General features: G+C 41.2%; 1 protein-coding gene across 3 annotated transcripts in view; it reads left to right on the forward strand.

Moving 5' to 3' along the window:
- Positions 1-25985, forward strand: part of BICC1 (BicC family RNA binding protein 1) — a 349295-nt gene that overhangs the window by 291462 nt on the left and 31848 nt on the right. For 2 of the 3 annotated variants that reach the window (XM_027531038.1, XM_027531036.1), the window contains exons 6-15: positions 1325-1378; positions 2769-2963; positions 3433-3684; positions 5844-5975; positions 8406-8592; positions 10387-10548; positions 11153-11349; positions 11488-11620; positions 12468-12624; positions 24978-25137. In XM_027531038.1, the coding sequence (XP_027386839.1) occupies positions 1325-1378; positions 2769-2963; positions 3433-3684; positions 5844-5975; positions 8406-8592; positions 10387-10548; positions 11153-11349; positions 11488-11620; positions 12468-12624; positions 24978-25137 (1629 nt within the window). The remainder of the gene's footprint in view (positions 1-1324; positions 1379-2768; positions 2964-3432; positions 3685-5843; positions 5976-8405; positions 8593-10386; positions 10549-11152; positions 11350-11487; positions 11621-12467; positions 12625-24977; positions 25138-25985) is intronic. The other variant, XM_027531037.1, reaches the window with a different exon arrangement.

Consider the following 25985-nt stretch of genomic DNA (forward strand, 5'->3'; position numbering starts at 1 on the left):
ATGGGCCTTAAATTCTTGATCTCTAAATGGTTGGTAGAAGAGAGGGAAGGTTGTCATGGCAACATTAAATGAAGTCCTTGCAGAAAGGCTCAGAAGGCATGTGAGTTAGGAAAGGATCTGAAAGCTCGCCTAGTCCGGGCACCTGTTGATAGCTGGGATTCTGTCTGCAGCATCACGCGAGTGCTCCTCCAGGTACCCCGGGTCACCTGAGTGGTGATGTGCAAGTGTCCGACTTTCTCACGTTGGCTGAATTATGTCTCTCTTTTATGCCCCCCTCCTTTTTTTTTTTTCCTAGTTCTTGGGTTTGGAAACAAATGGAGCTCATGCGTCTACATCAAAATGCTGTCAGTACTTGAAGAACAGATAGTGTTCTCTGTATTATTTGAAAGTTTTCTCTCCTCTAATCACGCTATTAGAACCTGGGTGGCTCAGGGGTAGAGAACACACTTGCCAGGGCAGGAGACCCAGTCCATCTGATTCCTGGGTTAGGAAGATCCCCTGGAGGAGGAAATGGCAACCCACTCCAGTATTCTTGTCTAGGAAACCCCATGAACAGAGGAGCCTGGTGGGCTACAGTCCATGAGGTTGCAAAGAGTTAGACACAATTTAGCAACTAAACAACAGGGAAACTATGTTGGCCACAAAGATGACTGAGACGCAGTCTTTTCTCTTGGGGACTGATGGTGACGGTGGCGTATATACACGAGGAACTAGACAGAAAGCCATGGTGAAAAGCAAGAGCAGCCGTTAGCTGACAACATGGCGTGGGCATGACCCATGTGAGCGCTGTCCTGGAGCCCCACCCTCTCGCCCTGATGCCACGAGCAGTTCCTCAGTTGCTGGATCATAGGAAAGCCTAGAAGATCCTGAGAAGGGGCTGTTGGAGCAACAGTGCTTTTTCCCAGCCAGCATGGAAGTAGTCCGTTACTTTGTGAACATACGGTGGCGGTATCACTGCACATTGATGCCCATCTCGTGTGCAAAGGGTTTAAACAAAAGGGGGAAAATGCAGTGAACACAAGAAAATGGGAAGAAGTTGGGAGGCCCCCTGTGGGCCGGGAGGTTTTAGGTAAGTCCAGGAGGTAGGAGTTGACCATGTTGGTCAACTGACACGGATCACCAGCGCTCGTTAAAATGCAGATTCTGATTAAGTAGGTCTGGGTTGGTGCCTGAGATCCTTCATTATTAACAAACTCCGAGATAAAGACGATGCTTGTACGATGCTGTTTTATCCTGGATGACGCTTTGGGTAGTGAGGGAGTAGACAGCTGAGAAAGTGGATGTGGATTCAAGAACAATAAATCTGTGTTTTTTACTTTTGCAGGTGTCTATAGCAGGACAACCAGCAGGAGTAGAATCTGCCCGAGTTAGAATTCGGGTAAGTATTGATTCCTTTTCGTACTATAAAGCAGTGTCAGCGATGTTGGCATTATAGGCAATAAAAATATTGTAATTTATCAATTTATAACCAGATCATATGTTCAACATGTAGGAAAGAGTGACAAAAGTTGTTTTAATGTCTCAAAGATGCTTCTTAGAGATGGTCTAAATTTTACCTGGCTCTGTTGCTCTGATGGTTTTGAAATGATCAAAAAGACGCCTGAGGAAAAATGCCACAGGCAATTCAAGTTATAAACTCAGGTTTTGCAGAGGTCTCCTTCCATTTAAAAACTTCAGATAGCCTACCCAAGCTTATGGCTGTAATAAAAGCATTATCTTTTAAAAAAAATCTTAAATTATTGAAGGATGATTGCTTTACAATGTTGTTAGTCTACCGTACAATGAAGTAAATCATCTATATGCTGCTGCTGCTAAGTCGCTTCAGTCGTGTCCGACTCTGTGACCCCGTAGATGGCAGCCCACCAGGCTCCCCCGTCCCTGGGATTCTCCAGGCAAGAACACTGGAGTGGGTTGCCATTTCCTTCTCCAGTGCATGAAAGTGAAAAGTGAAAGTGAAGTCGCTCAGTCGTGTCTGACCTTCAGCAACCCCATGGACTGCAGCCTACCAGGCTCCTCTGTCCATGGATTTTTCAGGCAAGAGTACTGGAGTGGGGTGCCATTGCCTTCTCCAATCGTCTATATGTGTGTGTGTGTGTGTGTGTGTGTGTGTGTGTGTGTATGTATAGGGCCAGTGGCTTCTATATTTTAAAAGAATATATAAAGGCAAATTTAATTTAGAGATTTTTGTTTACTGTCTATAAAAACTACACTCCCGTGTAGGGACTGGGAGACTTCCAGCCATTTCGCGTTTTGAGTTACAGCGGAATTTTGATGAAAACGTAAGCTGCACTAATTTTGCGTTGCAGGATGAGGGAGTTGAGGAGTACTGGGGAAATGAACACATTTTCAATGGGTTTCCCATATTTTTATGCATTTGCTTCTTTTTGCCCCCATTCTCTACAAGGATGGTGTTTAAAAAAATTAATGCACATTTAATTTTCATCTTGAGAAAAAACCCCATCTTGAGAATGAATGAATCACACATATCTCTAAATGAATGGGCTTCGCTAGTGGCTCAGAAGGTAAAGAATCTGCCTGCAATGCACAAGACCCGGGTTTTATCCCTGGGTCAAGAAGATTCCCTGGAGGAGGGCTTGGCTACCCACTCCAGTATTCTTGCCTGGAGAATTCCATGGACAGAAGAGCCTGGCAGGCTGCAGTCCTTGGGGTTGCAAAGAGTCAGACGTGACTGAGAGACTAACATTTTCACTTTCAGTAACTATGCAGTGACCTAACTGTCTGCTCTGGGTTCTATGATTTCGTTTTAGGAGCTGCTTCCTTTGGTGCTGATGTTTGAACTGCCAATTGCTGGAATTCTTCAACCAGTGCCTGATCCTAATTCCCCCTCTATCCAGCACATATCACAAATGTACAACATTTCAGTGTCATTTAAGCAGCGGTCCCGAATGTATGGTGCTACGGTGATAGTACGGGGGTCTCAGAATAACACCAGCGCTGTGAAGGTGAGTGGTGTAGGTCATTCCAAACACTGTAGGTACAGAAATTGTATGAGTTTTATTTTTAAAGGATTTTAAGACAAATGTGTTTTCTGGAATTTTTTTTCTCATATTGCATTCTGGTTCCCATTTTTATTTATTTATTTAAAAAATATTTGTTTATTTATTTGGCTGTGTTGGGTCATAGTTGTAGCATATGGGATCCTTCACTGTGCCTGTGGGCTTCTCTGGTTGCTAGCACGTGGGCTTAGTTGCTCCTCGACATGTGGACTCTTAGTTCCCTGACCAGGGATTGAACCTGCATGCCCTGCATTGGAAGGCAGATTCTTAACCACTGGGCCACCAGGAAGGCCCCACATTCTGGCTCTTAGGACATGTGGAATTTTTCCATAGCTGTCAGAAGCGCAGTAGAACCTCTCCCTTCAGTGTGGACGGCTATCACGTGCGACTGTATCTCTCCCACCTTTTCTCCTAGGAAGGAACGGCCACGCTGTTGGAACATCTCGCCGGGAGCTTGGCGTCCGCTATCCCCGTGAGCACGCAACTGGATATCGCAGCTCAGCATCATCTCTTTATGATGGGTCGAAATGGAAGCAACATCAAACATATCATGCAGAGAACGGGTGCTCAGATCCACTTTCCCGATCCCAGTAATCCACAAAAGAAATCCACCGTCTACCTCCAGGGCACCATTGAGTCTGTCTGTCTTGCAAGGCAGTATCTCATGGTAGGTTTACTGAAATTAATGGTACAGGTTGTTTTAACCTCTCTGGGTACAGTGTATGTTGCTGCACGTGCTGTAGCAATGTGGTATTTATGGAAGCACTTTGGAATTCTGGTTTAATAAGGAAGTTTCTTGGTAAAAGAAAGTAAAAGAATAAGGTACATGGTGCCTCCCAGATTTAATTTCATTTTGTGGGTAATTCTCTTGCAGTATTTGTTTTTATAAATTTAAACAACTGAAGAGGTTACGTGGAAATAATCGGCTATATTTTGTGGAAGGTGGTTATTGTTATTTGACATTTAGCATTAGTTTGTGTTTGACAAAAAAAACCCACTGTTTAAACAGAGCAACTAAAAATTAATAAATTAAAAATTTTACCCTACCCTCAAAGATAATAAATTTTGGTAGCATGAAACATTTGAACATTTCATAAATCTTTCGTACCCTTTTAAAAATGCTATAGTATTTGAGCCGTGAATTTGAGTGTCATGAATTGAAAGAAAATAAGTTACATAATTTACTGCTTTCAGTTTATACTATTCAACCTATCCTTCCTATATTCATTAAAAACCCAGTGTCTAGGTTGATACATATTAACAAAATGGACTGACATACCATGTATTCTTATTAAAAAATACCATTATATTCTCCATTCTGGCTAGACCTTTAGTGACATTTGAATCCATAAGCTTCAGACATGACCTTTACTGCTATTAACTTGCAGAATCTGTTTTTGAGAAACCTTCAGAAAATCCAGATGTGTATTGTTGATTCCATTCCTCTGACAGATGAAAACTTGTTATAATCACTAAGAATTATGATACATTATTTTATGAAATTAATTTCATTGTGAATGATTTTTTATTTTAGCTAAGCTTACTTAGGCTACTTTTAGTATACTGCTAGTTAGACAGCATATTTGTATCCAAAGATTATTATGATTACTCTTCATACTTTCTTTTTTCACACTTTTCAAGTTCTGTAGATACTGAGTTCAGTGAAATTTTCAAGCGATCAGCACTGTTATGAATTCATATTCATACTGTGCTCATACCTGACAAAACTACAGGTATGCAATGAGACATATTATTATTACAGCACAATACTGAAAGATTGAGAGAGAAATTAAAAGGCTTTAACTTAAATTTTAAGTAGTATCACCATTTTTTATAGCAACATCCTTATAAACATCTCTTATCCAGAAGAGAAATGGAACATGGTGATTTCTTTTTAATTCTGTTATGTTTGACAGTAACTTCTTCCAATCCTTATGTACAAACCCATCAATCTGTACATCACAAAAAATGTGGGATGTGGTTCCTATACTCAGTAGATGAGGAGCCAGGAAGAAAGAATCAGAGAAAAAGTACAAGTTCTAAACGCTGCTATGCTGAAGAGTGAGACAGTGACAGGAAAGGCTGATAGTAGCAGAGTCCTCCAGGAAGGAGGTAAGGTTTGAGCTGCATCAAAGGAGAAGTAGGACTTGGGTTGGCAAAGAAGCCTTGTGATGAGTTAAGATACCGAGGAACAGAATCTGTTGCAAAGACTGTCCATATGTTGGTGTAGTTTGGAGAAGGGGCAGACATACCCAGAGAGACCTGTGACTGCACAAGCAAAGCTGGGTGGAAATGTGGAGATTTTAAAATGCTGATATATGTTTAGATTTCATTCAGGAGACAGTGAAAAGCCTCCACTGTAAGTCTTTGAGCTGGACCACAAGATTACTGCCCTTCATGTAGTTGAGATTATAGTTTCTGGCACCACCAACAAAGCTGAAGTCAGAAAATGGAAGAATTTTTCCAAGGTAGAGAGTAGGGAAAAAAAAAAAAAAATTCATGACCAGAAAGAGAAACACAAGACACTTATTTCCATCATCCAGAAGATAGTTTCTACCCCTCAATATTATTTCCACGCCAGCCTTCTAAGCTATGTGAAGGTATATAATTTAGCTTTGACACTTTGGTTTATTCTTTTTTAATTAAACTTTTTATTTTGTATTGGAATAGAGCTGATTAACAGCCTGATAGTTTCTAGTGGACAGCAAAGGGACTCTTATTCTTTAAATCTATAAAATGTTGTGTTATCTGTAGGCATGCTCAATTATTGGATGTATAAACAAACAGTGTTTTACCGCCCACACTTTCCACTGTGGCATTTTCTAGGGTTGTCTCCCCCTTGTGCTGATGTTTGATATGAAGGAAGAAATTGAAGTCGATCCACAGTTCATTGCTCAGCTGATGGAACAGCTCGATGTCTTCATCAGTATTAAACCAAAGCCAAAACAGCCAAGCAAGGTGGGTTCAGAGTCTGGGCCCAAAGAGAACCAAGTATCATATCACATTCAGTATAGTGTGATTTTCATATAAATGAATATCTGCATATACATGTCACTTGATTTCTATATAATAGACACTGTTACATATTATATTTTACTTTATATAAAGGCAAATTTGTAACAGCATTCGTTATTGATCATTTTCTTTATATATGTGTTGGTTTTTGGAGTCTATTTGTGACCAATATTTTAATTACATATATGGGAAGGAAACTTTTTTTTTCTTAATTTGCAATCTGGTAACTTTAAGCTTTACTAAGTTGCCACAGAGTTGGTAAGGCTAAACGTTGTGTTATGTCCACATGTGTATACAGATCCAAAGCGGTTTTAAAAATGCTTGGTTTATTTACTACTTGTGAGCCACTGTGCTAGCCCTGGAGGTTTGAAGAATAGGTTCCCGCCCATTCGCTTTCTGTTCCTAGTTCAGCTTTCTTGGAGCTTCTCGTTTAAGATGTTGCAGAATTTCAGTAATTACATGTGCTGTGAAAAACTTAATGGGATAGGTCTGATGATATTAAGTGCTGGTAGGGATATGAGGAAAGAGAAATGTTCCTGCATTAAACTGGGTAAGTTGGCCTTCCAAGCACTTTAAAAGTAGTTTGTGATCATCTGATCACAAAAACACTGGTATTCTACCGCCAGTGATTCTATTTCTAGTCATACGTGCTGAGGAAACCTTTGTATCAGAAGTTAATCGACAAGAGTGGTGTTGAATAAAAAAAAGGAAGTTGAAGAAGTAAGTCAGAAAGAGGAAAACAAATATCACATACTAATGCATACATATGGAATCTAGGGAGATGGTGCTGATGAACGTGTTTGCAGAGCAGCAGTGGAGATACAGACACAGAGAACAGGCTTACGCGCATGGCCCGAGGGGAGGGAGGAGAGCGCGGGGCGTGTGGAGCGAGTAACATGGAAACATACACTACCATATGGAAAATAGGCAGTGGGAATTTGCCGTATGACTCAGGGAACTCACACCAGCGCTCTGCGATGACCTAGAGGGTGGAATGGGGAGGGAGGTGGGGAGGGATGCGCAGGAGGGAGGGGACATGGGTATGCCTATGGCTGATTCATGTTGGTGTTTGGCAGAAACCAACCCAATACTGTGAAGCAACTATCCTTCAGTTAAAAATAAATTTTTAAAAATGTGAAAAAAAAACAAGTTACACAACAACATATACTAAATGATAACATATTTTTATTATAGTAGATAAAACACCAAACAGTCGTGCCTTTAAAATTTCTAAACTATGAATTTTATCAAATATGCATATGGCACATACATAAAAATGTGTATTGTTATATATGTGTATGTATGCAAATAATGTGGTAGTCAGTGTCCAACATGAGAAAAAAAATCATGCCTTCCTCAAAGAAAACTTTAAAGGAAAAGATAGGATTGATTCTAAACGAGCTTGCTATATTGAGTCTAAAATTAGAGAATAGGACATTAACTTTAGGTATTGTGAAGCTTCGTATTTGAGTTGACTAGAGTCACTGTAAGTAGTACTAGGATGAAAAGATGCAAACAGAAGAGACTTTGCATGTGAAGATGGACAGGCCCAGGAAGAGTTCTGGAGTTCAGCAAGAAGTGAGCAGAGGTCAGGGGAAAATGGTGAATGAGAGCTCTGAAACCTCACCGCATCCCAGAGCTTTTTAATGATGCCTCCCTGGCCTCCAGGCTGACCACTGCTTTAACTGCTTTGTCAGCCACACATTTTCTTTCTTTTCCATTGGAGGCTTTCCCTCATGGGTTCAGATTTCCAATTCTCTAGATGAGTCCATTGAGGAAAAAAAGATTTATTGTTTGGGAATTTATTTCGCCATAAGCTTTGCCATAGATACGTCATCAGCGAGGAAGAGGGTACCTCCAGGTCCGTTAACTGGTAGACCGTAAATGTCAGATGTAAATGATCATTACCGTGCAGTCTATCTGTGGTGACAAATTTGATTTTTAAAAGCTGAGATAAATGGGGGGAGCCTTAATGTAGAGACAAGAGGATGTAAGCGAGAATGGGCCATAGGACAGCCGGGCCTAAGCTCCTCTAGCGCCCCCTGCATCTGCCCTGTGACTTTGGGTCTTCCCTGAACACGAATAATAATTTCACCTGTAAGGTTCTGCAGGAATTAGAGTATTTGTGCAGCTTCCATCACAGTGCCTGGGATGGAGGACACACCGAGTAAGTGGTAATTAACCTTTTATGCTTTTACTGAAAGGAGTAAACTTGGGAAATAAGTGGTTAGAATTTGCAGTTGACTTTAAGGCAGCATTAATCCATACCCTGAGTGGAATTCTTATTATCATACTCGTTTTCTCACCCCTTCCCCAATTCATTGTAGACTACTTGCGTGTCACTTTTTTCTTTCTCATTATGTGTTTTCATAGTCTGTGATTGTGAAAAGTGTTGAGCGAAATGCCTTAAATATGTATGAAGCAAGGAAATGTCTCCTCGGACTTGAAAGCAGTGGGGTTTCCATAGCAACCAGCCCGTCCCCAGCGTCGTGCCCCGCCGGCCTGGCATGTCCCAGCCTGGATATCTTAGCTTCTGCAGGCCTTGGACTCACTGGACTAGGTATAAAATTTATTATTACAGCCCTTCTCCGCCACCAGAGGATTGCTTATCCGGTTCCCTTTCTTTCTACTGTCTGGGGCTACATTTTAGAGGCTCCTTTTTCCTTCTTTAGGTCCTATGATCAGGTGAAAAGCAACACAACTCGGATCAATCTGGTTTTTTTTTTTTTTTTGGTTAGACTCTCTGGATTTCTGTTACCCAGATTCTTTTTATTTCTGCATAAATAATCAAGGTCTGGCTGTTTTATTTTCGGTAGCTGTGTTTGTTCTTCTAAATTAAGAATGCCATGGAGAGTGAAGTGAGCAGGCTGACTATAATTTATGTGTTTGTTCTTTCTTGCATTTGCAATATTGCCATCGGTCCCTAGAGATAAAGATTATCCAGTTTGCTTTACAAAAAGTAATTGCACATCTGCATGTGGGGTGGGCAGAGGGGGAGGCGAAGGCAAGCGGAACTGCACTCCCAGTGGTGACTTTTGCCTCGTCCAGACACAAAGGAAACCTGCAGCCACCACGGGAAGCGAATGGACCTGCATTTGTATCTGAGATAAAGAAGAGAAAGGTGAAAGAAAACATCACCTTGGTGCTTTAGTTTTTTAAGAAAGCAGGGTGAGCCATTTAATAGTCATGGTGTGATACGAACTGTCTCATGTACAGATTCCTGTTTTGTTGGATAAAGTTCATTGCTGTATTACAGTTATTCTAGGTTCACTACTTTTTTGTACATTTTAAGTAGCTTGTGTATAAAAAGTTAATGCACTGACCCTCACAAATTATTCTGCCTCAGTGTTGATTTGAAACAAAAAATACTCTTGTGCGTGCGTACTCAGTCACTCCCATCATGTCCAGCTCTTTGCGACCCCAGGGACTGTAGCCTACCAGGCTCCACCATCCATGGGATTATCCCGGCAAGAATACTGAAGTGGGTTGCCATTTCCTCTTCCAAGGGTTCTTCTGACCCAGGGATCGAACCCACATCTTCTGTGTCTCCTGAATTGGCAGGTGGATTCTTTATCCATGAGCCACCTGGGAAGCCCTAACAAAAATCTCTCAGCAGTCTTTAAATTTTGTAGTAGCTATTCTAGCTTTTTAAAGATGTAATGTGGTTATAATATGATGAAGTTTCCAAGTAGCCCAGACACCATTAGAAGTAAAGACAAAATTTCCCCCTTGGCCTGTAATCTCCTAAAGCTGTCCCTTCCACTGGAGATGCTGAACAGAGTTGTAAGAATACAGCACTGCTTGTAAGTCAGGAAATGCCAGTCAGGCACTTTGGCAGGAACTGAGATCTTCTTTCAAACGTGGTATGAAAGCTTTTTCAGGGAGGCCAGCCTCTCTGCAGATGAACCAAAGGAAGCTGTCCTGTTGCAGGAAAACATTTCCCAATTCACTGCTAATTGTAAGTGGTTTAGAAAGAGGTTTTTTTTTTTTTTTTTTTTTTTTTAAAGCAGATGACACGTGAGTTGCGCAGAGAAATTAAAATTGGGTTACCACTTGAGCACAATTTCATTCATGCAAAGCAGCCGGTGGTGCTCCAGGCCCTGGGGTCTATCCTGGTCTGAGCTCCCCTGTCCTTCCGTTTCTGGATCTGTTTGTGGACAAACAGGATCCAGTGTTGGAGCTGTGTATCATGCAGTATTTCATGTGAATATTTGAAAGAAGGTAATCTGTCACTCATACCTTATGACTGGAAAACATCAGATTCTATGAACATGCGTTCCTAACAGCAATATTGATGCCGTCTGTATATTACAATCTTGAATTTATGTGATTGACTTTATATTTATCTTTTCAGGTCTTTTGGGACCCACCACCTTATCTCTCAACACTTCGGCAACCCCAAACTCACTCTTAAATGCTCTGAATAGCTCAGTCAGCCCTTTGCAAAGTCCGAGTTCTGGCACCCCCAGCCCCACGTTGTGGGCACCTCCACTTGGTAATACATCGAGTGCCACAGGTCAGTAGTATTTAAGTACAATCGAAGGTGTGTATTCTTAGGTATTATTGGTTTTTAAGTAAAATTTACTAGTGGTTCCGTTTCCTCAGGGAAAAATTATGGCTCAGAGCATACTGCAGCCAAAAAATTCTCCAAAGTGTCAATCAGTTAAAATGAAGCATAATTAAACAGTGAGTTTTTCATAAAAGTAATATGTAATCTTCAGATGTGACAAGCAGATAAGGAAAAATAGCATGATGCACACAGAGCAATGGCAGAAGCACCTGCGGGTCACTGACCTAGTAATTAGGAAATGCAGATTCTAGAATGTCTGAAATATTTGCTTAATAGTCAAATGCACTTGCAAAGTCTAGCTATTAATAGTTTCCTTGTCTGTACAATGAAGAGCTTAGATTAAATACTCTCTAAAATGTTGTTCCATTCTAATACTCATATGTTTTTATAGTAATGTGTTAAACCTATTAATGGAGGTATCAGAATTGAATTTTCTTCAGCATTGACAGCAACAAAAGTAACTTTTTTGTTGTTACTTGAAATAACAAAACAGTGCTTGATTCTGAGTTGCTTCGTGTCTAATACCTGTCTTCGTGAAATCCTGTTGTAGGTTTTTCTGCTATACCACACCTAATGATTCCATCCACTGCCCAAGCCACGTTAACCAATATTTTGTTGTCTGGAGTACCCACTTATGGGCACACAGCTCCGTCTCCCCCTCCTGGCTTGACGCCTGTTGATGTCCATATCAACACTATGCAGGCAGAAGGCAAAAAAATCTCCGCTGCTTTAAATGGACACACACAGGTAATGCCCTTCAGCAAGAAGCTTGTGACTTATGCTGTTCATAAGGGATAAACCACTGGTAACATATTTAAACTTTTACCTGAAATGAATTTTAGGATTGTGACCATATCTCTGTGCTATTTTCTACTGTTATTTCAGTCTCCAAGTTTAAAATATGGTGCAATATCCACTTCATCACTTGGAGAAAAAGTGCTGAGTGCGAATCACGGTGATCCATCCCGGCAGACAGCTGGATCTGAGCAGACATCTCCCAAATCAAACCCCACGGAAGGTATCTTTCCTTCTGAACTTCAGCCTGCTCTGTTGATTGGATAAAGGGATTGTAAAAGTCTATGCAGTGATTTTTGAGTTGGTTTTGCTGACTAGTTATGACTCATCCTGCCTCAAGGATGCAGGAGGACAGTATCTTGAACAAAGTTCCAAAGAACATGGTGAAAGAGCACTTTCCCATTCCATTGGAACTTCCTAAATTAAAGTGATTGTAATTGTGCAGCAGGAAAGCATTAACTTGCTGTGTAATTTTTTTCCAAGTAGAGTATTTCTTTTTTTTTTAATCTTTTTTTTTCCCAAAGTAACCCGTAATTTGTGTTCCTGCTTTTATTTTTTTTTAAATTTTAATTGGAGGCTAATTTTTAGACTTTATAATATTGTGGTGGTTTTTGCCATATATTCTATCAGTCTTTAAAAAATAAGAGGGTCTACTTTTCAGATTTCATCTTGCAGTTTTAAGATAGCCTTAATTTAAGGTATCATCTCTGTAGCTGAAAGCTGTTAATGCTGTGTCTCCATAGAGTCAGAATCGGATTAATTTCTATTGCAGGTGATTGTTGATAGTAAGAATCGGATTAATTTCTATTGCAGGTGATTGTTGATAGTAAGGTGATATTTTGATTTTTTTTCCTTTTTTTGATGTGGACCATTTTTAAGTCTTTATTGTATTTGTTTACAGTACTGCTCTGTTTTATATTTTGGTCTTTTGGCTGCGAGGCATGTGAGATCTTAGCTTTCCGAGCAGGGACTAAACCCTTTTATCCCCTGTATTGGAAGGCAAAGTCTTAACCAGTGGACTCCCAGGGAAGTCCCCTGGATTTTTACTTTTTTTTCCTTGTTCTCTACAGGTTGTAATGATGCTTTTGTTGAAGTAGGCATGCCTCGAAGTCCTTCGCATTCTGGAAATGCTGGTGACTTGAAACAGATGATGGGTCCCTCCAAAGTTGCCTGTGCCAAGAGGCAGACAGTAGAACTATTGCAAGGCACGAAAAACTCACACTTACAGTATGTATCTTGATTTTGAAGCTCTTGATCCTTTGAAAGAAAGCATGTAACAGGTTGGATATATGTTAAACTGACTAGTTAGTGCTCTTTGGTTTAAGTGCATTTGGTATTTGTGTTTTTTTTTTTTCATTTCTTTTTAGAATTACCTTCTCTTTTTACTTGGAAAATTTTTATTAAGAAATAGTATCTGGTAACCTTCACCTTTATTATAAAACAAAATTCAACTAAGTAAATTTAAAGATCAAATTGATTTTATTCAACAGTTCATGAATCAGCAGCATCCCATGGCAAATGGAATGCTAAATCTTAGTGTTTTATCTGATTTGAAAAGGATCTGGATATTTAGTGACTATCCATCATTTAATTTAGCAAAACTTTAAGGTTTTAGGTTACAAATAATATTTTAGAGAAACTATTTTACAAATTTATTGAAAAACTTTTAATCATTTACATTTGCAGTAATCCCCTTTTATCTTTAGGGGATATGCTTCAAGACTTGCAATGGATGCTTGAAACCATGGATAGTCCTGAATTCCACATATTCTCTGTTTTTTCTATGCGTATATAACTATGATAAAATTTAATTGATAAATTAGGTACAGTTAGAGATTAACAAAAACTAACGAACACTTGCAACAACACGAGTTATGTGAATGTGGTCTCTCTCTCATTTGATCTCTGTCTCTAAACATCTAATTGTACTATACTCACCCGTCGTCTTGTGATGATGTGAGATGACGGAACGCCTGTGAGGAAGTGAAGTGAGGCGAGTGATGTAGGCGTTGTGATGTAGTGTTAGGCTGTTATTGAGTTTCTGATGATACGTCAGGAGAAGGAGCATGACCCTGGATCGCGGAGCCATGACACTGTTTATGGTTGGGGAATCCCAGGATGGAGCAGAGTGAGGTGGCAAGAAATTTCATCCCACTATTCAGAACAGCAAACAATGTAAAATTTATGACTTATTTTTGAAAATTTTCTTCTAATATTTTCAGGCTGAGGTTGATGGTAGGGACCCAAAACCATGGAAATTGAAACCACAGATTAAAGGGGACTACTGGATTCAATTTACTTGATTTATGTAAGCATTTACTCTCTTAAAGCCACTTCAATAGAGCTTTTTTACAAATTAATTTTGGCAGTACCATCTGTAGGCGGAAAATTCAGAACATCTCTAACACATACACTGTTGTTTAGTTGATAAGTTGTGTCTAACTCTTCTGTTATTCTTTTATAGCCCACCGGGTTCCTCTGTCCATGGGGTTTCCCAGGCAGGAATACTGGAGTGGGTTGCCATTTCTTTCTCCAGGGCATCTTCCCAACTCAGAGATCAGACCCACATCTCCTGCACTGATAGGCAGATTCTTTACCACCGAGCCACCTGGGAAGCCCTCAGCACATATATAGACACACATGAATTGACAGAGACCTTTCGGGTTCCACTTTTAAATTACTGCTGTGAATCAAGTACAATAATACAAAATTTCACTAGTCATAAAAAATATTGGATTTAAGTTGTTTTCTGGTAAGTGAAATAAGTTTGCTCAAAAGGGTGAAGTTTTTTACTGCATTGGTGGGGAAGACACTTAACATTTTTTTTGCCCACCTATGTTTCAAATGATCTTTCCCTTTTGTTCATCTTTTGATGGGAATTAACTCCCAGAAGCATTCTGGGGGTTATCAATTTTATGTTTTTTTTTCAAACTTTAAACTTTTTATTTTATATTGGGTATAGCCGATTAATGGGCTTCCTAGGTGTTGCTAGTGGTAAAGAACCCACCTGCCAGTGGAGGTAGACACAAGAGATGCAGGTTTGATCCCTGGGTCAGGAAGATCCCCAGAAGGAAGGCACGGCAACTCACTCCAGTATTCTTGCCTGGAGAATCCCATGGACAGAGGTGGGCTACAGTCAGTGGCGTCACAGGGTCAGACGTGACTGAAGTGACTACGTGTGCACGCATAGCCGATTGACAGTGTAGTGGTGCTTTCAGGTCAACAGTGAAGGGATTCAGCCATATGTATACACGTATTCATTCTCCCCCAAGCCCCCTCCCATCCAGGCTGCTGCAGAACATTACGAGCTCCATGTGCTGAACAGGAGGTCCTTGTTGGTTATCCGTTTTGAATGTGGCTGTGTGTACATGTCAGTCCCAAACTCCCTAACTGTCCCTTCCCCTAGCAACCATAAGTTCAATTTAGTTCATTTGTATCATTTTTTTTTTTTTTAGATTCCACATATAAGGGATGTCATACGATATTTCTCCTTGTCTGTCTGCTTTACTCAGTATGACACCCTCTAGGTCCATCCACGTTGCTCCCCCCTCAGAAAATGGGCAAAAGACCTGCATAGACATTTCTTCAAGGAGGACATACAGACGGCCAACAGGCACATGAAAAGATGCTCAGCATCGCTAGTTATTAGAAAAATGCAAATCAAAACTAGAGTGAGAAGTCACCTCACAGGTCAGAATGGCTATCATCAAAAAATCCACAGACAACAAATGCTGGAGAGGCTGTGGAGAGAAGGGACCCCTCCTACACTGCAGGAGGGAATGCAAACTGGTTCAGCCTCTGTGGAGAACAGCATGGAGGTTCCTTAAAAACCAAAAATAGAGCTGCCATGTGACCCTGCAATCCCACTCCTGGGCGTGCGTCCAGAGAAAAACATGATCTGAAAGGATACGTGTACCCCAGTGTTCACTGCAGCAGTGTTTACAAGTCAGGATATGGAAGCAAACTAAATGCCCATAGACAGATAAAGAAGATGTAATACACATATACAGTATTACTCAGCATTAAAAAGAATGAAATGATCCCAGAAGTTTTTAACGCAACATTTGCATCTCAGAGGTACAGGGAAAGAATAAAATTTCCTCCAAGGACTTTGGCTTCCTAAGGCCAGAATTTCTACAATACTTTTGAGATAAATAGGGGAGGTTTTAGGACTGATAAAAGAAAGAGATGTTATAGTGAGTAAGTTCCTAGTTTTGCAAAGGTTTCTAAGATAAGGAAAAAGAGTTGTTCTTAATTTTTCCCCAAATTGGATTGCAGCCTAAGTGACATTATAGTTTGAGCTACCCATCCAACTACATTATGCTTAATTTGCTTTTAAAAAAAAAATATATCAGGGAGAAGATTTCTAACTAAGATGGAAATCAAAAGATTTCTGTGTTCTGGATATAGAGCTGTTTGCCTTTGAATATTTTAGTGCATCCTTTCACAAAGGCTTTAGAGCATTTTTCTTTCCCTCTGGGTGCATAGGTAGTTTCATTTTGCTTAAGAGAAGAGGTGTTAAAAAAAAACTCCCATCAGCTTTTGAATATCAGCTTCCAATTTTTGACCAACTTCTGATTACAGGTCACCTTCAGTTCAGTCACTCAGTTGTGTCCGACTCTTTGTGACCCCAAGAACCGCAGCACGCCAGGCCTCCCTGTCCATCACCAACTACTGGAGTCCACCCAAACTCATGTCCATTGAGTCGGTGATGCCATTCAACCATCTCATCCTCTGTTGTCCCCTTCTCCTCCTGCCCTCAATCTTTTCCAGCATCAAGGTCTTTTCAAATGAGTCAGCTCTTTGCATCAGGTGACCAAAATATTGGAGTTTCAGCTTCAACATCAGTCCCTCCAATGAACACCCAGGACTGATCTCCTTTAGGATGGACTGGTTGGATCTCATGCAGTCCAAGGGACTTGCAAGAGTCTTCTCCAACACCACAGTTGAAAAGCATCAATTCTTCAGCACTCAGCTTTATTTATAGTCCAACTCTCACATCGATACATGACCACTGGAAAAACCATAGCCTTGACTAGACAGACGTTTCTGCTTTTTAATATGTTGTCTAGGTGGGTCATAACATTTCTTCCAAGGGGAAAGCGTCTTTTAATGTCATGGCTGCAATCACCATCTGCAGTGATTTTGGAGCCCAGAAAAATAAAGTAAGCCACTGTTTCCACTGTTGCCCCATCTATTTGCCATGAAGTGATGGGACCAGATGCCATGATCTTCATTTTCTGAATGTTGAGCTTTAAGCCAACATTTTCACTCTCCTCTTTCACTTTCATCAATAGGCTCTTTAGTTCTTCTTCACTTTCTGCCATCAGGGTGGTGTCATCTGCATATCTGAGGTTATTGATATTCTCCTGGAAATCTTCCAGCCCAGCTTCTTCCAGTCCAGCGTTTCTCATGATGTACTCTGCATATAAGTTAAATAAGCAGGGTGACAATATACAGCCTTGATGTACTCTTTTCCTATTTGGAACCAGTCTGTTGTTCCATATCCAGTTCTAACTATTGCTTCCTGACCTGCATATAGGTTTCTCAAGAGGCAGGTCAGGTGGTCTGGGATTCCCATCTCTTTCAGAATTTTCCACAGTTTATTGTGATCTACACAGTCAAAGGCTTTGGCATAGTCAATAAAACAGAAATAGATGTTTTTCTGGAACTCTCTTGGTTTTTTGATGATCCAGCGGATGTTGGGAATTTGGTCTCTGGTTCCTCTGCCTTGTCTAAAACCAGCTTGAACATCTGAAAGTTCACGGTTCATGTATTACTGAAGCCTGGCTTGGAGAATTTTGAGCATTACTTTACTAGCGTGTGAGATGAGTACAATTGTGTGGTAGTTTGAGCATTCTTTGGCATTGCCTCTCTTTGGTATTGGAATGAAAACTGACCTTTTCCAGTCCTGTGGCCACTGCTGAGTTTTCCAAATTTGCTGGCATATTGAGTGTAGCACTTTCACAGCATCATCTTTCAGGACTTGAAAGAGCTCAACTGGAATTCCATCACCTCCACTAGCTTTGTTCGTAGTGATGCTTCCTAAGGCCCACTTGACTTCACATTCCAGGATGTCTGGCTCTAGGTGAGTGATAACACACCATCATGATTATCTTTTTTGTACAGTTCTTCTTTGTATCTTCTTAATATCTTCTGCTTCTGTTAGGTCCCTACCATTTCTGTCCTTTATTAAACCCATCTTTGCATGAAATGTTCCCTTGGCATCTCTGATTTTCTTGAAGAGATCTAGTCTTCCCCATTCTATTGTTTTCCTCTATTTCTTTGCATTGATCGCTGAGGAAGGCTTTCTTATCTTTCTTTGCTATTCTTTGTAACTTTGCATTCACATGTGTATATCTTTCCTTTCTCCTCTGCTTTTCGCTTCCCTTCTTCTCACAGCTATTTGTAAGGCCTCCTCAGACAGCCATTTTGCTTTTTTGCATTTCTTTTCCATGGGGATGGTCTTGATCCCTGTCTCCTGTACAGTGTCACAAACCTCCATCCATAGTTCTTCAGGCACTCTGTCTATCAGATCTAGTCCCTTAAATCTGTTTCTCACTTCCACTGTATAATCATAAGGGATTTGATTTAGGTCATACCTGAATGGTCTAGTGGTTTTCTCCACTTTCTTCAATTTCAGTCTGAATTTGGCAATAAGCAGCTCATGATCTGAGCCACAGTCAGCTCCTGGTCTTGTTTTTGCTGACTGTATAGAGCTTCTCCATCTTTGGCTGCAAAGAACATAATCAGTCTGATTTCAGTGTCGACCATCTGGTGATGTCCATGTGTAGAGTCTTCTCTTGCTTAAAAAAAACAAACTTTAACTCTCGTCAGTTTTCAGTATAGACAAACAGTAAATATTTCTGGCAGCGGTGAACAACCTCTTGGACTTAAAAGCTATTCCAAACCAGAGTGCAAAAATTATTTTATTTTCCTTTCTTTATTGGGTACTACACACACAGATCCAGGAGTGCTGGCTCTGGTAGGAATTCTCACCCTTAGCTGACTTCTGCCAGTTTTTTGAGAATCTCATCTGTGGGCTCCAAGGAGGGTTTAAAATAGAAAGTTAGCTCCAGTGTCTGTCAGAATTTGGCAGAGTTTTTCATTCATTTCTATTTAATTTCCCTTAGCTATTCAAGGGAATAATGTAGCAGTTTACAAGAAAATCCCTCAGAATCTCATCTATTTTTGGGAAAGGCCCATACAGAGACCCTCCTATGAGGATGTCTACTGATGCTGAAAACTCGGCCTCTGTGCACCAGGGCTGAATTGAATCTCAGAGTGATGCTAGGGTGAAGCAGAAAAGAATAGCTTTATTACTTTGCCAGGCAAAAGAGGACACTTCAGGCTTGTGCCCTGGAAAACTGTCCCAACATGGGAGGGTTTAGTGAGGAGTTTTACAGTAATAGTTGTAGGGCAGGTTGCTGATAAGGATCAGGGTGTGTGCAGGCCTCCATTCCTTCAACGCCTCAGGTGGTCTCCTAACCAGCTTCTCTGGTCAAGGCTCTCAAACCACGAGTTTCCCCCTGAAATGAGGACTGCTTCATCAAGTAGTTTGTCTTGCGTTTGTTGAGGGTTTTCGTTCCCTAGAAGAACTCATAGATGTCCTTAAGTGTATCTGATTGAGGTGGAGCCAGGACCCTGCCCCAAGGCCACAATATTGTTTCTCGGCTGCGCCTGCCTCTGAATCCCCTTCCTCCCCTGATTAGCAACTGTTCACATCTGCCCTTTGGAACTCAGGGAAGAGCATACAGGCCAGAGCCTGTTCCCTACATATAAGAAACCGGGAACACAGAAGGGCTTCATGACGAGAAGCCCCACGACCACTAACATGATGGACTTTTGTTGTGGTCTTGCAGTCTCTTCAGAGTGGAAAGACAGTTCAGACAGGATTACTAGAATGAGTACTCAAAGAGGATAGGGAGTTCCTGGAGGTCCAGTGGTTAGGACTCTGCGCTCTTACTGGTGAGGTCCTGGGTTCCATCCCTTGTTGGGGAACTAAAATCCCACAAGCAGCATGACATGGCAAAAAAAAAAAAAAAGTATAGAGGAGAGCAGTAGCAGATAGTCAGTCATATTATCTCTTGTTTTAGGTACCTCTTGCGTACCTTTAATTTTTCATTAGCCTTTTTGCAATGAATCTTTCAGTGAAGCTATTTTGGAATTTTCAAGCCTTTTGGAGCATTCCGCATGTCAATTAAAATAGGTATCCTTCCCCCTTCTTTTTTTTTTGTGTGGGGAGTGGGGCAGGAAAGCTCTTGCTTTTAAGTGCAGTTCTTAAATGATCTTATATAATTGGAACCTTCCTCATAATGGCCATTCTAATTACAGGTTGTCTTTAGTAACACTTTGACATTTTTATAGATAGTTACAGCTTCCAGGGCCATGGTTCTTAGATGTAAAATCAGCAAGCGTACCAGGAGGTAGAGTGCTTAACTCTTTGGATATTAAGGATCCCATTTGTTTCAGCTAAGCCTTTTTGGGTTTGGGGGGGCCACATTAATATGTGTGGTGGGCCTAGGGGTTGTGTGGTATTTTACAGTGAGCCTTGTTGCATGGAAATCTTCTTGAGGCTGGTGGATGAACTGGTGTCAAGCTAACCTAGACAGCTTATGTGACCAGCTTATTTGAACTCGGGAGTCCTTGAGTTAGGTGGAGAGTACTTCATCAGCTTTTAAAGGCTTCACTCTTGCCCACTAATTTTTGCAAATTTTTGGCCACAGAGATTCCTAATAGCAGTAGCTTGTACAAAACAAGATGAACAAACACGTACAACTGAAATCAGCAGTAACCAAAAGATTCTTCTGTGTCCCAGCCATTTAAAGGCCCTGTGTGCACCCCAGCAATTCCTGCCATGGGACCCTGGCCTGGGGAAAGACCTGAACCAGCAGACCTCAACAAACGGGGACTGAGGACTAGGGGCTCCACATACATAGTTCCCACATGGATCTGGGGACAGAATCAAGGCCTGGGGGTTTCCACCAATTAATTGACTGTCATGGTCTGAAGTAAAGGGTAGGGGCTTGAGCTCCAGGCAGAGCCATCTGCCAGATTCAGCTGACTTGCCCTGTACTGGGAAGCCCATTAGATTGGGAGCTCAGTGCAAAGAGAGCAGAGCTCAGAACTGAAAGGAACTTACCTACAGACCTCAGAAACAGAGAGAGAGAGAGAGAACTGAAAAGGATTTGCAGGTACCACACCCATGTCTCATGCCCAAAGTTACTGGTAGTCTCCTTTAGTCTTATTACGGCAATCAAACCTGTTAAAAAAAGAAAAGAAAACTAAAAGTAAACTCAGTTTAAAGATCAAATTTTCTTTATTCAACGATTCATGAATCAGCAGCATCCCATCTAGTAAATAGAAAGAAGCTCCAAAAATGCTGTAGAAAACGTTTTTAAAGCAGCCAAAAGGAGGGACAAGGAAGTCTTCCACAAAAGAAAGGATTCTTTCAGGCAAGGTCACCTTCCTGCAAAGTCAAGTGGGCCTTAGGAAGCATCACTACGAACAAAGCTAGTGGAGGTGATGGAATTCCAACTGAGGTATTTCAAATCCTAAAAGGTGATGCTGTGAAAGTGCTGCACTCAGTATGCCAGCAAATTGGAAAACTCAGCAGTGGCCACAGGACTGAAAAAGGTCAGTTTTCATTCCAATCCCAAAGAAAGGCAATGCCAAAGAATGTTCAAACTATTGCACAATTGCACTCATCTCACACGCTAGCAAAGTAATGCTCAAAATTCTCCAAGCCAGGCTTTAACAGTACTTGAACCATGTACTTCCAGATGTTCAAGCTGGATTTAGAAAAGGCAGAGGAACCAGAGATCAAATTGCCAACATCCGCTGGATCATCAAAAAAGCAAGAGAGTTCCAGAAAAACATATATTTCTACTTTATTGATTACACCAAAGCCTTTGACCGTGTGGTGGTGGTTTAGTCATTGTGTCTGACTCTTGCGACCCCATGGACTGTAGCCTGTCAGACTCCTCTGTCCATGGGATTGTGTGGATCACAACAAACTGTGGAAAATTCTTCAAGAGATGGGTATACCATACCACCTGACCTGCCTCCTGAGAAATCTGTATGCAGGTCAAGAAGCAACAGAACTGGATATGAAACAGACTGGTTCCAAATTGGGAAAGGAGTATGTCAAGGCTGTATATTGTCACCTTGCTTATTTAACTTATATGCAGAGTACATCATGTGAAATGCCAGGCTGGATGAAGCACAAGCTGGAGTCAAGATTACCAGGAGAAATATCAATAACCTCAGATATGCAGATAATATCACCCTTATGGCAGAAAGTGAAGAGGAACTAAAGAGCCTCTTGATGAAAGTAAAAGAAGAGAGTGAAAACGCTGGCTTAAAACTCAACATTGAAAAAATAAGATCATGGCATCTGGTCCCATCACTTCATGGCAAGTAGATGGGGAAACATTGGAAACAGTGAGAGACTGTATTTTGGGGGGCTCCAAAATCACTGCAGATGGTGACTGCAGCCATGAGATTAAAAGATGCTTGCTCCTTGGAAGAAAAGCTATGACCAACCTAGACAGCATATTAAAAAGGGGAGACATTACTTTGCTGACAGGTCCATCTCATCAAAGCTATGGTTTTTCCTGTAGTCATGTATGGATGTGAGAGTTGGACTGTAAACAAAGTTGAGGACCGAAGAATTGATGCTTTTGAACTGTGGTGTTGGAGATGACTCTTGGGAGTCCCTTGAACTGCAAGGAGATCCAACCAGCCCATCCTAAATGAAATGAGTCCTGAATATTCATTGGAAGGACTGATGCAGAAGCTGAAATTCCAGTACTTTGGCCACCTGATGTCAAGAACTTACTTATTGGAAAAGACCCTGATGCCGGGGAAGATTGAAGGCAGAAGGAGAAGGGGATGACAGAGGATCTCCCTGTCATCGCTGAAATGATGGACGTGAGTTTGAGCAAGCTCCAGGAGTTGGTGATGGACAGGGAGGCGTGGCGTGCAGCAGTCCGTGTGGTTGCAAAGAGTCAGACATGACTGAGTGACTGAACTGAACTGACCTTCCTTTGAGAGAAGCCAGGGGTCTGTCTGGCAGATTACCTCACAAGTGTTGGCCAGGAAATTCCAGATAAGACTGTTAACACTGTATCACCAGGAGAGGCTGAAACTGCAGTTCGGCTGGAAAGCTTTGGTTTGTTGATGTTGGATTTAGCACAAGTGACTCCATTTTGGGCCTGTTGTCTCTGTAAATCTTCTTTGTTTTCCTGCCCTTCTTTTAGCTGGTTGGTTTTATATGTGGAGCCTTTAAACCACCTATTTTGCTCTGAAACGTGAACGTTCTCTCTGCTTTTTGGTAATCAGCACGGCGATTTTAACTCCTTGAAAACTTTTGCTGTAAGAAATTTTCTCAGTGTGAATTCTCCTTCATTTGGCTTTGAATTTCCAACTTAAACTCTGGCTCCCTGCTCCAAGTTAGTTAATTGTTCACTTTGATAATAAATGCATGGTAGTATCATGAGTTTACTTATTACAAAAACTGTGAGTATAATACCTGTGTTATATGAAATATAAATATAAATATGGGCTTCCCTGACAGCTCAGTTGGTAAAGAATCCGGCTGCAATGCAGGAGACCCTGGTTTGATTCCTGGGTCGGGAAGATCCATTGGAGAAGGAATAGGCTACCCACTCTAGTATTGTTGGGCTTCCCTTGTGGCTCAGCTGGTAAAGAATCCCCCTGCAATGTGGGAGACCTGGGTTCAATCCCTGGGTTGGGAAGATCCCTAGGAGAAGAGAAAGGCTACCCACTCCAGTATTCTGGCCTGGAGAATATACAGTCCATGGGGTCGCAAAGAGTTTGACATGACTGAACGACTTTTCATTTCTTTCACTTATATTAAATATAGCTCTCCCTTGCCATAGCACTGTTAAGGATAACACATGTGTTATCTTTACTTTCTTTTTCCATTTATTTTTTCAAATAGGCAGTCTGTTCATGTTTTAAAAATGCAAAACAGTGGAATGCTTCCACATTGAAAAGTTTTGCTCTCATCCATTTCATCCACCCAATTTTCTCTACTGTCTTTTATATTCTTACAGAATAGAGTGTCTCTAGGCAAATATAACACATGTATTTTTTAAATTAAATTTTTTTATTGAAGCATGGTTGATTTAGAATGTGTTAAGTAATAATTCTATTCTTACTTCCTCCATTCCTCAGCAAAATCTGTCTTGCTTTCATGAAAAGAAAAATCTGTTCTACTTTTATAAAGTCTTTGATTAATTATCATTGTTCCCATTTTGTCCAAATCTGCTTTATCTGTATTTTTCTTGACATGGTACTAATATGCCAAATTAACATTATTTGTTATAGGGGGCTTCCCTGGTGGCTCGGATGGTAAAGCATCTGCCCGTAATGTGAGAGACCAGGGTTCAATCCCTGGGTTGGGAAGATCCCCTGGAGAAGGAAATGGCAACCCACTCCAGTATTCTTGCCTGGAAAATCCCATAGACAGAGGACCCTGGTAGGCTACAGTCCAAGGGATTGCAAAGAGTTGGACATAACTGAACGACTTCCCTTTCTTTCTTTCTTTCTTAGAGGAATAATGTTAGGTTAAAGAAATAATTCTGGCTTTAAAACTGGCAGTGATGTGCACTGCATACTCCCTTGCCTTCGCTTACGCTGTTCCCTCTGAGTTGCTGCTGTTCGATGGTGAACCTGCAGATGCCCTTTCAATTCCAGGTCACAAGCCCGTGTGAGGCCTCTGTGAACTTTTGTCAAACAAACAAAGCTCTTTGCTCTTCCTGTTGTGTTCTAATAGCCTTTACTAAATTCCTCTGAATTCCCCTGGTATAACTAAATAGTGAATGATACAAAAAAAATGTGTGAACAGATCAGCTCTTTGACTAATACTGTTTGTTATTTCTGTTTTACTTGAGCTTAACCTTCAGTTGGAGTTAAGCTTGAGGTGCATGTCTAGGGCACTATAAATTCTTATAATTCAGATAACTCTCCCTCGTTTTAAGAAGCACTTTCATGAGGTGTTCTTTCCCTGCACCCTGAACAGATACTAAACATTTATTTATCTGCTGCCTTTATCACAGCAGATCTGTAGCAACATCATGTGTATTGCACACAGATGAAATGGGTTATCTGCATGCTTTCAGACTGACTCAGTTTGTTCAGATTAGGTAAGCATGGGTCAGAGATCGCTCCTTGATGTCTATAAACTAGAAATCTTGTCTGTATTCCTATTCCATATGTACCATATACAGAATGTCATATATACATATTTACTTTGCGTGAATATATATCTTCACATAGTTTCAACACCATGTTGAGAGGCAGCAAATCTGCGTTCGTATCCCGTCTCTACCATTTACCAGAGGCGGGACCTTGGATAAGGTGCTTCCCCCATGTGAAAAATGGGGACGGTAATACTGCCTACCTCATGGCAGTGCTCTGAGGATTGCATGAGATAATACCTGTAAACGGTGGACATGGTAAACCTAAGTAGTAATAAACGTGGCCCCTGGCAAAGGTGTGGTACATGTGAGTGTAACAGTGGCATGTGCAATTCCAGACTCTTTCTTTCACAGCAGCACTGACAGGCTCCTCTCAGATCCTGAACTGAGTGCTGCAGAAAGCCCACTGGCTGACAAGAAGGCTCCGGGGAGTGAGCGCGCTGCCGAGAGGGCCGCCCAACAGAACAATGAAAGGGCCCGGCTTGCCCCACGGCCATCATACGTCAACATGCAGGTAATGAGTAAAAAAAAAAAAAAAAAAAAAAAAATGCGAGAGTCATCCAAATATAAGCTGTCTAGATTGAGGGAAATGGGGAATTCAGTGAACCTTTAGCAGTAGAGCAGAAATTCCGTTTTCCTTCTGCATGCTCAGTTCAGTTCAGTTTAGTTGCTCAGTTGTGTCCAACTCTTTGCCACCCCATGGACTGCAGCATGCCATGCTTCCCTGTCCATCGTCAACTCCCGGAGTTGACTCAAACTCATGTCCATTGAGTTGGTGAGGCCTACTCAAAATTAAGTTTAAATATATATGCAGTAGTTAGGAATTCGGAAAAGGCAATGGCACCCCACTCCAGTACTCTTGCCTGGAGAATCCCATGGATGGAGGAGCCTGGTAGGCTGCAGTCCATGGGGTCGCTAAGAGTCAGACAGGACTGAGTGACTTCACTTTCACTTTTCATTTTCATGCACTGGAGAAGGAAATGGCAACCCACTCCAGTGTTCTTGCCTGGAGAATCCCAGGGACGGGGGAATCTGGTGGGCTGCCGTCTATGAGGTCGCACAGAGTCGGACACGACTGAAGTGACTTAGCAGCAGCAGCAGCAGCAGCAGTTAGGAATTGCTTTTGCTATAAACATTAAAAATGAAATGCAGGATTTAGTTTAAGTGAGGAGAATTCTTTAAAATATTAAAAGTGATCTAACATGGTCTATGTCACTGTGTCTTATGCAAATGACATTTTTCTTCTATTACTTAAATAATTTAGATAAATATGCGAGCTGCTATTTCTGAGCATTTACTACCTCATGACATAGTCTTAGATAAATAGATATAATATCCTTCTATCTGTGAAATGGGGAAGAT

Source organism: Bos indicus x Bos taurus, chromosome 28 (genome assembly GCF_003369695.1).
Source record: "Bos indicus x Bos taurus breed Angus x Brahman F1 hybrid chromosome 28, Bos_hybrid_MaternalHap_v2.0, whole genome shotgun sequence".
Lineage (NCBI taxonomy): Eukaryota > Metazoa > Chordata > Mammalia > Artiodactyla > Bovidae > Bos > Bos indicus x Bos taurus.